Here is a 12,209-nt window from a genome sequence, read left to right on the forward strand (position 1 = left end):
CCTTGGAGTAAAAGCTTGACTTTGTTCAGTTCCTTTCATTTCATTGTTTGATAACCAAGTTTGAGTCAACGTAATTGGTGTCATTGTTGGAAGTAAAACTGGTCTTCCTTCATGCAAGGGGAGGTATCACCACTTAATATTGTTCCTCTGCCTTTGTTTGTGCTGAGCCACCAGGAGTACTGTTTACTTTGTCCCCATCAGTGCAGGTGTCAGCACAGTGACAGAAGCCACTGTGTTCTAAAGCAGTGTGGTCTAAGTACTACCACTGTGTTCTGAAGCAGTTTGGTCTAAGTACTACCACTGTGTTCTGAAGCAGTTTGGTCTCAGTACTACCACTGTGTTCTGAAGCAGTTTGGTCTAAGTACTACCACTGTGTTCTAAAGCAGTGTGGTGTAAGTACTACCACTGTGTTCTGAAGCAGTGTAGTCTAAGTACTACCACTGTGTTCTAAAGCAGTGTGGTCTCAGTACTACCACTGTGTTCTGAAGCAGTTTGGTCTAAGTACTATCACTGTGTTCTGAAGCAGTGTGGTCTAAGTACTACCACTGTGTTCTGAAGCAATGTGGTCTAAGTGATACCACTGTGTTCTAAAACAGTTTGGTCTCAGTACTACCACTGTGTTATAATGCAGTTTGATCTTCCCGAGCCCACAGACTGTAACTTGAGAACCTCTGTGCTGAAGATGAGTTCACTGGAAAGCACATTGGGGCTGAGAAAAGGCTCAGTGGACGAGAGCTTAAAACACACTTCCAAAGGCTCCGAGCACCTATGTGGTGGCTCAACCCCCCTGTAACTCTGGTTCCCTCTTCTAGTCTCTGAGGGCACTAGGCACATAGGTGGTGCTCATACACAGATGTAGGCACACACACACACACACACACACACACACACACACACACACACACATTACCAGAATACCTCCTAAATATTACCAAATATCTAGGGGTCAGGTTTGCTGTATTGCATTTTTGTTTTGAGACAGGGTCTCTCTGTGGTTCTGGCTGTTCTGGAACTTGTATATATGTAGACCAGGATGGGCTGCCTCCCAGAGTGCTGGGATTAAAGATGTGCACCACCACATCCAGATTTATTGCATAATTTTTAAAAAGCTTTATTAGTCAGGATGCAAATAAAGGCATGGTTTGCAATTGGTGTGTCTATTAAGTTCCTTTTAAACATAGTTTATTTTACATTTTAGTGTGTGTGTGCATGCATGTGTGTGTGCACATGCGTGTGCATGTGGGTGTTGGAGGACAACTTGCTGGAGCCAGTTTCCTTCTATCATGTGGTTCCAGGAGTTGAACTGGATGCACCTTTACCCACTGAGTCATCTCAGTGGGCCCTGTTGGGTTCTGTTGCCCTCAGACTTTTTCCTTTGAATTTTATGAGTTGAGGAAACTTGATTGGACATGCTGCTTGCATCCCAGGCCTGGGACTTCCTTGTTTCTGTAAGGAGGTAATTGCATTTGGAGGCTTAATGAGATTTGGACTTTGAGGTTTGGGTAGTAATACTTCATGGCATTATTTACTTCTAACATCTGGGAGCCTTTCTTTTCATGACTGTAGAAGCTGTTGATTGTGTAAAGCCTTTGATGAACTAGAGAGTACAAACGGACGAGAGTCTAATTTTTATCTGTCCCTCTACTGTTAGCTGTGCAGACACTTGGAAGGCTGGCCCATCAGCTAGTTCCATGGTGGTGGGGTTCCTGTAATGGAGGCAGGGTAAATGCTCTCTCCCTCTGTTTACCAACTGTCAATATAGGACTTTCATTATGAGCCGGTGTTGTAGTAACAGCATTCATTATAAGCCCAGTGGTTCATTCAATCTTGAGATCACCAGTGCATGTGTTACATTAAGGAGGCCATCGTTAAAAATTGTGTGGCCATTGAATGCGTGTAACTGTACACGGGAAACCTGTAATCACTTGCCTATTCCATTGTGTTTGTTACTGCATTTATCATTTCTGCCTCGATTGCTGGGGAACCCCTTATTGAGAAGCTGTTTTATCTAGATTGTCTTTTTAAATTCGCTTTCAAGGATAGAGTTGAATTCTGGAAAGTTAAATGATAGCATGATGAGCCTCTGTTTTGTACTGCATTTGATGAGGAAAATTGTATGCTGTACTTGAGCACGTTTTCTCTACTTCATTTGGAGACCTTTTGATGATTACTAAATGCTTGGTTGACTTTCCCCTCCTCACCAGGTTAGAGAGATTGCCAGGGCAAACTTGGTTCTGTCTACTGCTGCTACTTCACTCCTGTCATTAGTCACGGAGGTGAAGGTCAGTGCAGGGCTAGCGAGGTGGCTCAGTGGGTAGAGGCGCTTACGCTAGCTAAGCTAACCATGTGAGTTCAGTTCCCAGGAGAGAACGGACTCCTGCAGTCTGCCCTCTGACCTCCACACCTGTGCACTGACACTGGCGTTCACATAGATCCACAGTAAGTAAGTACAAAACGAGCTCTTGTTTTCTTATCAACAGTGATGGTGGCCTGCGTTTTGGAGAAATGGAACGAGATTGTCAGATTGCCCACGGTGCTGCACAGTTCTTAAGAGAGAGGTTGTTTGAGGCATCAGATCCGTATCAGGTTCATGTTTGTAATCTTTGTGGAATAATGGCGATTGCTAACACCAGAACACATACATATGAGTGCAGGGGCTGCCGAAACAAAACCCAGGTGCGTGGACACTTTATTCTCTTTGTGTAGGTGTTCTTAGGATGTAGTCAGGGCAGATTTAGTATGGTGGAACAGGCTGGGATTTCCAGTTTTGATGACCGGTCTAAGATTACTAGTTTTACAAGGAAAGATAATTTGACTTTTCTAAAACAAGCTTAAAAGCAATTTCTCTGAAATAATATGGTCTTGCACGAGGGATTGTAAACAATTTTTTAAATATGAGTATTTTGCCTGTATGTATGTCTGTGTACTATGTGCATGCAGTGCCCACAGAGGCCAGAAGAGGGCATCAGGTCCCTTGGAATTGGAGTTAGATGGTTGTGAGCTGCCCTGTGGGTGCTGGGAATTGAACCCCAGTCCTCTGGAAGAGTAGCCAGTGTTCTTAACCACTGAGCACGCTTCAGCCCAAACAAAATTCATCAGTTAGGAAGAGTGAATACATGTCTTTTGGCAGAAAGGAGGAACTACTAAAACCTGCGGGACAGGCTGAGGCGCAGGGTGGGTGCACACAGCCTCCCTCTTACCGGAAGTGTGGTATAAAGCGGAGTCTTTGATACAGTTCTGCTCATTACTGTTTCTTTTCTCTTGCAGATTTCTTTGGTACGAATGCCTTATGCGTGCAAACTCTTGTTCCAGGAGCTTATGTCCATGAGTATCGCACCTCGAATGATGAGTGTGTAGTTCTGTTGGAAGTTCACAGACAGACACTGTAAATATCAGTGTCTTGTTTCCGTGATAGTTGCTTTTTTTAAAAATGACAAAATGTACTACTGTTGTGATAAGAATTTTATTTGTTTTGTTTAAAGCTATGCATGCTTTTTTGTAAATAAACAATACATTTTTGTAGATAGTCTTGATGTGTTGTCTTTGAGTTCTCCATGAAAAATCAGCTGATGTAATAGTACAGTGTTAGTGGATTAGGTTAGAAGGAACTTGTCAGGCACGAAGAGGGTTAGGGCTGGCAGTAAGCACTTTCAGCTGCATGGGCTGATGTATTCTGCAGGTTTACACCTGAGCACCTTGACCTGTTTAAGAAGAAAGAAATAAAAATTAGTTACATATGTGGACATAATTGGCAGATTGTCAGTTTCTAAATCAATGAAAATGTTAAATTATGGGGCTAACAGGCAGGGGCATGGTAATGTGCCTGTAGACCCAGTATTCAGGCTGAGACAGGAGGATTGTTTGAACCCAGGAGTTGAAGACCAGCCTGGGCAACCTAGAGAGACCCCCTCCACCTGTTCTCTCATCCTCTTCTCTCCTTTTAGTTTCAAGAAAGGGTCTCACTATGTAGCTCAAGTCAGTCTTGAACTCATGACTCTCCTGCTTCAGCCTCCCAAGTTCTGGGATTGCAGGCATGTGCCAGAGACCTCATCCTTCAAAGAAAACAAACAAGGGCCTAGAGAGGTAGCTCTGCAGTTAAGAACACTGGCTGCTCTTCCAGAGACTTGGGATTGATTCCCAGCACCCACATGGCAGTTCTCAACTGTCTGAAACTCCAGTCCTGTGGGATCTGATGTCCTCTTCTGGCCTCCAAGGGCACTGCATGCAGGTATTGCAGACATCCATGCAGGTAAAACACTCATACCACATTAAAAGGTGGGGTGGGGCAAGAAAACAAAAGCATGGGAAGAAAGGATGCGTGAGTGATTATATAGTGATATGCTGGAGTGCCCCATGGACTGTGAGCTCTGTGGTTTTAAGAATGAGAGCCAGCGCTGGGCAGTGGTGGCACACGCCTTTAATCCCAGCACTCGGGAGGCACAGCCGGGTGGATCTCTGTGAGTTCGGGGCCAGCCTGGTCTACAGAGTGAGATCCAGGATAGTCACCAAAACTACACAGAGAAACCCTGTATCGAAAAACAACAAAACAAACAAACAAACAAAAAAAATGAGAGCCAGTACAGCCGTACTGGTCATGTGTGAAAGGGGGGCTTTTCAAGTTACAATCCAGAGAGGCGAAGGGACTCTGCAGTCCAGCTCATTCAGAGCTGCAGGTGGAGGGGGACGTTCCAGAGCTCACATGTCCACAGGTGACCTGGCTCTCAGCTCTTTCACTGCCTGGCTTTATTTACCACACTTCTTGGCGGAAAGGGATCTGACCAAATACACTGGTCCTTGGTAATGTTCCTTTCAGTGCACAGCCGAGTGACCTGCCCAGTGAAATGACTAACAGCTGCAGACAGTCTTGTTCTTCTGGGTCTAAGAGAATGTCTAGTCAGGCAGCACTCTGTAGAGCTATCTACATGTAAAGTAGCATTACAGAAACATGGGGTCCTCTGGAGGAAGCTTTTTAACAGTGAAATAGGACAGAATTGAGTATTTGCCAACATGTTCTCCTGTCTAGCTTTTTTCTTTTAAGATTTATTTTTTATTTATGCACAATGTGTTTTTATATTTACGTATGCCATGCATGTGTGGGTGCCTATGGAGGCCAGAAGAGAACATAGCATCCCCTGGAGCTGGAGTTCTAGGTAGTTGTGAGATACCCCATATGGGTGCTGGGAAGTGAACTCAGGTCCTCTGGAATTGCAGTACATGTCTAGCTTTTTTTTTTTCTTAAAAGCTCAAGGTGAAGGACCAAATTGACCACAATCACTTCCTTTTAAATGGAGATGGAATATAATAGTCATAACAAAGCGAAATGCCACATAGATAGAAGTTACAGGAAATACAAGCCACCCAGTCAAGTCTGAGTTTTGATTCTCCTATGTGAGATGAGGTGAAAGATTCTAAGCCACAGGAGCCCTCAGCCATCCACATGTTCTCTTGGAGGCATGGGACCTGGGTTTTTTTGTTTGTTTTCCAGACAGGGTTTCTCTGTGTAACAGTCCTGGCTATCCTAGAACTCGCATTGTTCGAGGCTGGCCTCGAACTCGCTGAGATCTGCCTGCCTCTGCCTCCTGAGGACCTCGTTTTAAATACATATACTTAATGCCTTTCTGGATCTTGTACGTCTCAGGATTTTATTAATTGTTATGTATGCTACTTTGCTACACGATTATTAAACAAAAACACCCCTCATTTTTAAACGGTGAGATGACGTACATACCTTTTTTCACTGGTATTTCATGTAAGGCATCAACCACTGTAATTTTGGCCGACGCTGAAGCCTGTCCTTGGGAGTTGGATGCGTGGCACTCATATTCTCCAGCATCTTCCTTACTCAGAGGAGACACCTGTGAAAGATAAAGGCTCCTCAGTTCTCTGGGGTGGTTTCCTCAACCCCCCCCCCCCCCAGTGGCTTCCATTACACCTAGGGTCCCTAGGATGAGCAGAGGGTTGGAAGTAGTAAAGTCTTGTGTTGGGAGGCTGTGGAGCTACCATACCCCTCGTCATGGATGGCATCTGATCACAACGGGGGAGTTAAAATGTGGATAGGCGCACACACCTGCTGGAGGGATGCCTTACTGGGTGCTAGGATCTGAGTAATACCCACAGGATCAAAGTTAAGTAAACTTTACTTGTTAACCAATAACCATAATTAGTGCCTGGGCCGTTTAGTTCTGTGTGAGAACTCTGGTTTGAATTTTTGGCAAACAGAATTCTCTTAATTCTTATTTTTTTTCTAAAACAAAGTAACTTCAGCTCCTCCATTAGTTCCTGTAGTTATCGGCAACACTGGATGCTCCGAAGAAATGGGGAGAAAAATAGCTTTGGGCAGGCAACCGGTGACTTTTGCCAAGTCCTCGTGTCCACTCCCGAGAAGGAAACTGTTGCCGGCTCTTGGTACTCACCAGCACCCAGCCAGTCACTTCATGCTTTTCTGGACCACCCCGGGTCTGAATAGCCAGGTTTTCCCGGTCCCCAGGCAAGAGTTCTGTCCTTTGAACTCCAGAGTGGTCTCTTTTTACCTGAGAAAACGAAAGGAGAGCCTTAGTTCTCTGCACAAACACATCAAGTTGGAAATGCCACATTCCCAGAACTGCACAAGGTGTCCACCACAATGTAATTAGATTAAATCCAGCAATTTACTCAGACCCTCCCTTTTCTGAAGATGTAGGAAATAGAGTTGTTTCTTCCTGCCAGTTTTACTTTAGCAATGTGGCTTTTTGTTTTATTTTGAGACAGGGTCTCATTATGTAGCCTTGGCTGGCCTGAAAGTCAGTATATAGACCAGGAGGATCTGTCTGCCTCTTGTCTCCCAAGTGCTGGGATTAATGATGTGTACCTGGCTTTTAAGCATCTTTTAAAAAACAGATTTAATTCACTTTATTTTTCTTGTATAAATAAATTTTTTCTTATATGGTGGCCACAGCTGGAGCCTGGGTCCTCTGAACAGAGTCCCTGGTGTGGGTTTTCACAAGATGCTCAATGAATTCCTGATAATGAGACTTGGTGAACACTATCTCTTTCCAGAGGTCGGGGGTCAGGTAGCTGTAGGTCTTGGAGATGGCATCAAAGGTGGCCTTGGCAAAGGTGCCCAGGGTGGCAGTGCAGCCCCTGGCTGATGTGTAGCAGTCATCAATACTGGCCATCATCAGTAGCTTCTTGGGCTCAGGAGCAGAGACGATGCCAGTGCCTCTGGGGGCAGGGATGAGGCGCACCAACACAGAGCCACAGCAGCCTGTCACTTCACACGGAACAGTGTGGGGCTTGCCAATCTTGTTCCCCCAGTAGCCTCTCCCCCCAGGGACAATGGACAGATTGGCCAAGATGATGGCCCCTCGGATGGCAGTGGCTACTTCCTTGGAGCACTTAACACCAAGACCAACATGACTGTTGTAGTCCCCAATATCGACCAAAGCCTTGAGCCTGGTCCGCTGGCCAGCCCGAGTCTGCTTCTGCACTGGCATGATCTTTAGAACCTCATCCTTTAGGGATGCGCCCAGGAAAAAGTCAATGATCTCGGATTCCTTAATGGGAAGGGAGAACAGGTAGATCTCCTTTAGGGACCTGATCTTCATGTCCTTAACCAGGCGGCCCAGCTTGGTGACGGGGATCCACTCCTTGTCTTCAGCTTTACCTCTACGAGCCCCGTAGCCCCTAAGACCACTGCCTCCTAATCCTGGGCCCCCAGGTCTTCTGGGTCCTCCCACTGCACCGGCTTCAGCGTCTGGCATCTGCCATTTGGTGTTTTCCTGAAGAAGATGCTTCAGCATCATGTTTTAAGCTTTTCCCGGAAAACTTGTGGAGTATACATGGTCACCCTGCTGCAGGCTGCCTTCACTAGTGAGTGCCCTTGGACAGTCTGCTCCTTGGTATCGGGCCTTTTTTTCCTGTCTTACAGGCCATGTTTGACTGGCAAGTTGTCACCCGGGCTAGTTTGATGTTTGGGACCTTTGGGAATCATGAAACGATTCCTGAAGACCTGAGGTCAGAAACGCCTGTCACGTGTTGCTGTGACAAACCTGCCTGTTTCTGTTCATACCACGGCGGGATTCAGAAGGCTGTGGGTGATTCACTGCTCTTGGTTTATGGCCAATCCTTACTTCACATCTGTCCTTTCCCACCTATTTTAAAGGTCAACGAATGTTTGAAGAACTTGGGAAAATAAGTAAAGAACAGGAGGAAAAGGCCCTTTTTTTATGGGGTAACGGATTTAGCAGCTCAGTTTCAGTACAAATATTTTAAGGTTTGTGGAAACTGAATTAAAAAAAAAAAAACTACACGAAACAATATCCTTTAATTCTATCCAGGCCTCTTTAAGAGCCCAGCCAGTGTTCATTTTGATTGTCTTTGTAATGAGAAGGGTTTACAGTGTCAGGAGTTTTTTTCTTTCTATAATAAAGTGAATGTTCATCTTCTCCTAGGCTTCCCCCCATGTTTCTCCAAATACTGAGAGAAAACCAGGTATTTAGTGTCTTGAATGAAAGCTATGAAGACATGCATAAATAGGAATTTTCCCTTAATTCCCCAAGTAGCTGCTGAAACAATTTATATTAGTAAAATGGGATAATATTTGGGGGGGGAGTATTTTATCATCAGAGCCTATAATCTCAGGATAGTGTAGGCAGAGACCAGAAGGTCCCTGCGGCTAGCTGGCTAACCAGTTTAGCTCACAGTGAGCTCTAGGTCAAAAAGTAGAGCGGAGCTCAATTGAGAGAGACACTGATGTCACCCTCTGCCCCCCTTCCCACAGGGGAGGGGTTCAATGATAAAAAGAATCTTAAAAAGAAATCCTGTTATCCACAAATGATCAACTGGGGGAGAATCAGGGGTATCATGAAGTCATTTAGGCGTCCAGCTGTTTTATTTTAATCTGTTTTGAAGGATCTCTTGATCCATAGCTCAGGTTGGCTTCAAACTCACCATCCCCCTGTCTCACCCTCCCCCGTACATACTCCCTGACACCTGGCTCAGAGTGTAGTTTGGTTGCAGCAGATTCTTCCCTTTAACGGAAGTTTCAGCCGTGAAGGACAGATGTACTGGAACTGGGTCACCTCTGCCTAAACCATGGTCCAAGCATTTGCTGGTAACTACCTACGCTCAAGCCCCGGTGGTTTCTGAAGTGGCCGAATCCCTCTGGCCACATGGGGGCACCAGAGGCTGCCAGGAGCCCTGATGTGGTCTAAGGCTTCTCACCCGGCAGCTGGGAAAGCTCTCCTGCCCCTGAGGTCTTTAAACTGTGATGATAATTCCGCCCCACTGCGGAGGAAGCTTCCTAAGGAGAAAGTGAGGCCAACAGACCGAGAACAGAGATCAAGAATTCCAGTCCTGATCAGATTAGGGTGTCCGGAGGCTGGAATTGCCTTGTTTTTCTTTTCTCTTTATTTTCGCCCCTCAGCTACACGAACTGGATTTCTATAGTCTGTTAGAGAGAGAGACTTCTGACCATAGGACCAGAACCCCTCCCAGAGTCCCAGAAGTCGTCCCTTTGACCAAACAACAAACATACAGAATAATTGAAACTATCGTCCAGTTTTGAACTTGCTGAAAAAGCAAACAGGCTAAAAAGGGTGTGGTCTGGTTTTTTTGCTGTTTTGCTTAAAGTAAATTTCCTTTTTTAGCATGAGCTTGAAGATTTTTCTTTACTTCATAGACTTGGTATGAGGTGGAAGGCCTTAAAATGTACAAAAGAGACAAAGCTGTAAATGTATGGTCTAGCTGTGAGGTTCTTTTGTTTTTTGTTTTTTGTTTTTTTTTTTTTTAATCTGGAAAATTGGTGTTTTCCATTTTCCTTCTACTGACAGGCTAAACTATGTTGACCTTCAGACATGAAGGTCATTACATAAGAACAAAGCCACTGGAAGGGCAGGACTTCCAGAAAGAGCAGCCACTGAGTGCTACGTCTCTGGCATTAAGCCACGTGACTCTACCTGATTTATTTGATCTCTTTTTATACGATGTATTTATTTTTATTTTATGTCTGAGTGTTTTGCCTGCAGGTTTGAACATACGCCATGTGCATGCCTTGTGCTACCGGGGTTCAGAAGAGGGGGTCAGATCCCCTGGAACTGGAGTTATGACGAATGGTTGTGATCCACCAGTTAGATGCTGGGAACAGAACCTAGGTCCTTTGCAAGAGAAACAGCATGTGCTCTTAACTGCCTGGCTATCGCTCTAGCCTTTCAGATTATTTAATCTTTACCTTTACCTGGGGGTGGTGGTGAATACCTATAATCTGAGCACTTGGGGAACGGAGGTAGGAGGTTCTTTCAGGAGTTCAAGATCATAATCAGCTATACAGTTAATTTGAGGCCAGTCTGGGCTATATGAGGTCCTGTCTCAAAAACAAAACTTTGGATAATTAGCTACAACTTGTTTCACACAGAAGAATGAGCTGAGGCTTATTTCAGCGGGTTTTCATTCCGAGGTGATGCTTTCTCCTCACAGGGCATTTGGCAATGTGAGGAGACATTTCTAATAATCAACAGGGACGGGCAGGTGGGCGGTGGGTGCTGTTGGTGTCTAGTGGTAGAGGCCAGAGGTGGTGATAAACATTTTCTAAGCACAAGCCAACCATACCAAAAGAATTATTTGGTCCCAGCAGGGCAGTGGTGGTGGTGCACACCTTTAATCCCAGCAGAGGCAGGTGGATCTCTGTGAGTTCAAGGTCAGCCTGGTCTACATAGCAAGTTCCAGGACAGCCAGGGCTGTTACACAGAGAAACCCTGTCTTGAAACAACAACAAAGAATTATTTGGTCCATTGAGAATGAGAGGTCCTGCCTTACAGAGGCTCCAGCCAACCTGGCTGGGAAATTCACATTATTTTTCCGTTTGGAAAGCCATTCTGAAGCTCGATTATTCAGAATGCCATGCTTTTCCACTTGGAGTCAGCGTCCAGGGACATTCAGAGAGGAGAAATCTTTCCTGATATGACGCCCTTGTGTCTTTTTGATGTTCTAGAGCAGCTCTGTCCCTACATTAGAGCCCCACAGCTTTGAGACTTAGAGGGGCTGATCCCACATTGCTCCTTTTAGCTCACTCCCACGGCTCTTAAAATCTTTCCTATTTGCCAGTGTGTAGGGAATGTGATGAAAATAACCTATATTCACCGACACCGAAGGCCACCCAGCTTTTTTTTTTTTTTTTTTTTTTTTTTTTTTTTTTTTTTAGCCAGACCTCCCCACCTTCTCCTATGGGTTGTGAATAAATTCTACCAACAGACAGGCTCCAAGGCGCCAGCCCATGTTAAGGACTTGAGTCTCAGGGGAGGCCACTGAGATCCTGGCAAACAGGAGCGGGAAACATTTAGGGGGCAGAAAGTGAGGTCCTAGTATTCTTTTGTTCTTTAATTTATTTCCTGTGTATGAATGTTTGCTTACAAGTATTTAAGTGTACCACGTATGTGCCTGATGCCTGTAGGGACCAGAAGAGGGTGTCAGATGCTCTGGAACTGGAGTTACAGACAGTTGTGAGCTGCCATGTGGGTGCCGGGAACAGAACTCAGGTCCTCGGAAGAGCAGCAAGTGCTCTTAACCACTGAGCCATCTCTCCCGCCTGCCCGCCCGCCCCAGGACTTACATTCCTAATCGTTATGCTGTAGTCTACTCTTGGTGGTGGCGGTGGGGGTGGGGTGTCATCTAACCACACGCACATTCACACCCACATACACACGTGTGCAGGCACCCTGAGGGTGATTGTTAAGGTTTGAATCTGAAATTGCCCCCGTAAGAGTCCGATTTTGAATGTGTGCCCCCAGCTGGTGATGCTATGTGGAGAGGCTGTGGAAGCTTTAGTAGGTGAGGCCTGGCCAGTGGACATTGGTTACCAGGGGCGGGCCTCTGAATGGTACAGCCAGGCCTCTGCTCTAGCTGCTTTCTGCTTCCTGGTCCGTTGCCATAGGAACAGCCCCTGCTACACGGTCCTGCCACCATGGACTGAGTGATGCCACCGTGCCTTTCCTGCTGTGTAGACTGTGACCCTCTACAACTGGAAGCCAAAATAAACCTTCCCTTCCTTGAACGAGTCTGTCAGGTATTTTGGTCACAGCAATGCAAAAGTAATTAACACAGCGGGTTTAGACATTCACGATTCTCTGAGTTTCCTGGACTCCCCACTTGAACACTGCAAATGAAATCAGGGAGGGGACAGACAGGTGGAGGTCAGGAAAGACAGCTGCTAACGTAGAGGTGGCATCAGTTGCCAC

General features: G+C 45.7%; 3 protein-coding genes across 3 annotated transcripts in view; 1 reads left to right on the plus strand and 2 right to left on the minus strand.

The window, feature by feature from the left end:
- Polr2b (RNA polymerase II subunit B) overlaps positions 1-3,522 on the plus strand; it is a 52,418-nt gene extending 48,896 nt beyond the window's left edge. Inside the window, exons 24-25 of the mRNA XM_052735244.1 lie at positions 2,481-2,676; positions 3,268-3,522. Of these exons, the coding sequence (XP_052591204.1) occupies positions 2,481-2,676; positions 3,268-3,357 (286 nt within the window). The 3' untranslated portion in view covers positions 3,358-3,522. The remainder of the gene's footprint in view (positions 1-2,480; positions 2,677-3,267) is intronic.
- The window catches only part of Igfbp7 (insulin like growth factor binding protein 7), a 62,596-nt gene continuing 53,831 nt past the window's right edge, over positions 3,445-12,209 (minus strand). The window contains exons 3-5 of the mRNA XM_052735246.1: positions 6,414-6,530; positions 5,729-5,855; positions 3,445-3,701 (exon numbers count right to left, since the gene is read on the minus strand). Of these exons, the coding sequence (XP_052591206.1) occupies positions 3,682-3,701; positions 5,729-5,855; positions 6,414-6,530 (264 nt within the window). The 3' untranslated portion in view covers positions 3,445-3,681. The remainder of the gene's footprint in view (positions 3,702-5,728; positions 5,856-6,413; positions 6,531-12,209) is intronic.
- On the minus strand, positions 6,539-9,758 carry LOC128108562 (40S ribosomal protein S2-like). The gene has a single exon (XM_052735245.1). It carries the CDS (start codon positions 7,779-7,781, stop codon positions 6,918-6,920), a length of 864 nt encoding a protein of 287 aa, XP_052591205.1. The 5' UTR covers positions 7,782-9,758; the 3' UTR covers positions 6,539-6,917.

This window comes from Peromyscus californicus, unplaced genomic scaffold (assembly GCF_007827085.1).
Source record: "Peromyscus californicus insignis strain IS unplaced genomic scaffold, ASM782708v3 Scaffold_13__1_contigs__length_99412109, whole genome shotgun sequence".
NCBI lineage: Eukaryota > Metazoa > Chordata > Mammalia > Rodentia > Cricetidae > Peromyscus > Peromyscus californicus.

Bases quoted from the DNA above. Each gene is read 5' to 3' on its own strand.
- LOC128108562 (XM_052735245.1), bottom strand. From the start codon at position 7,781: ATGATGCTGAAGCATCTTCTTCAGGAAAACACCAAATGGCAGATGCCA.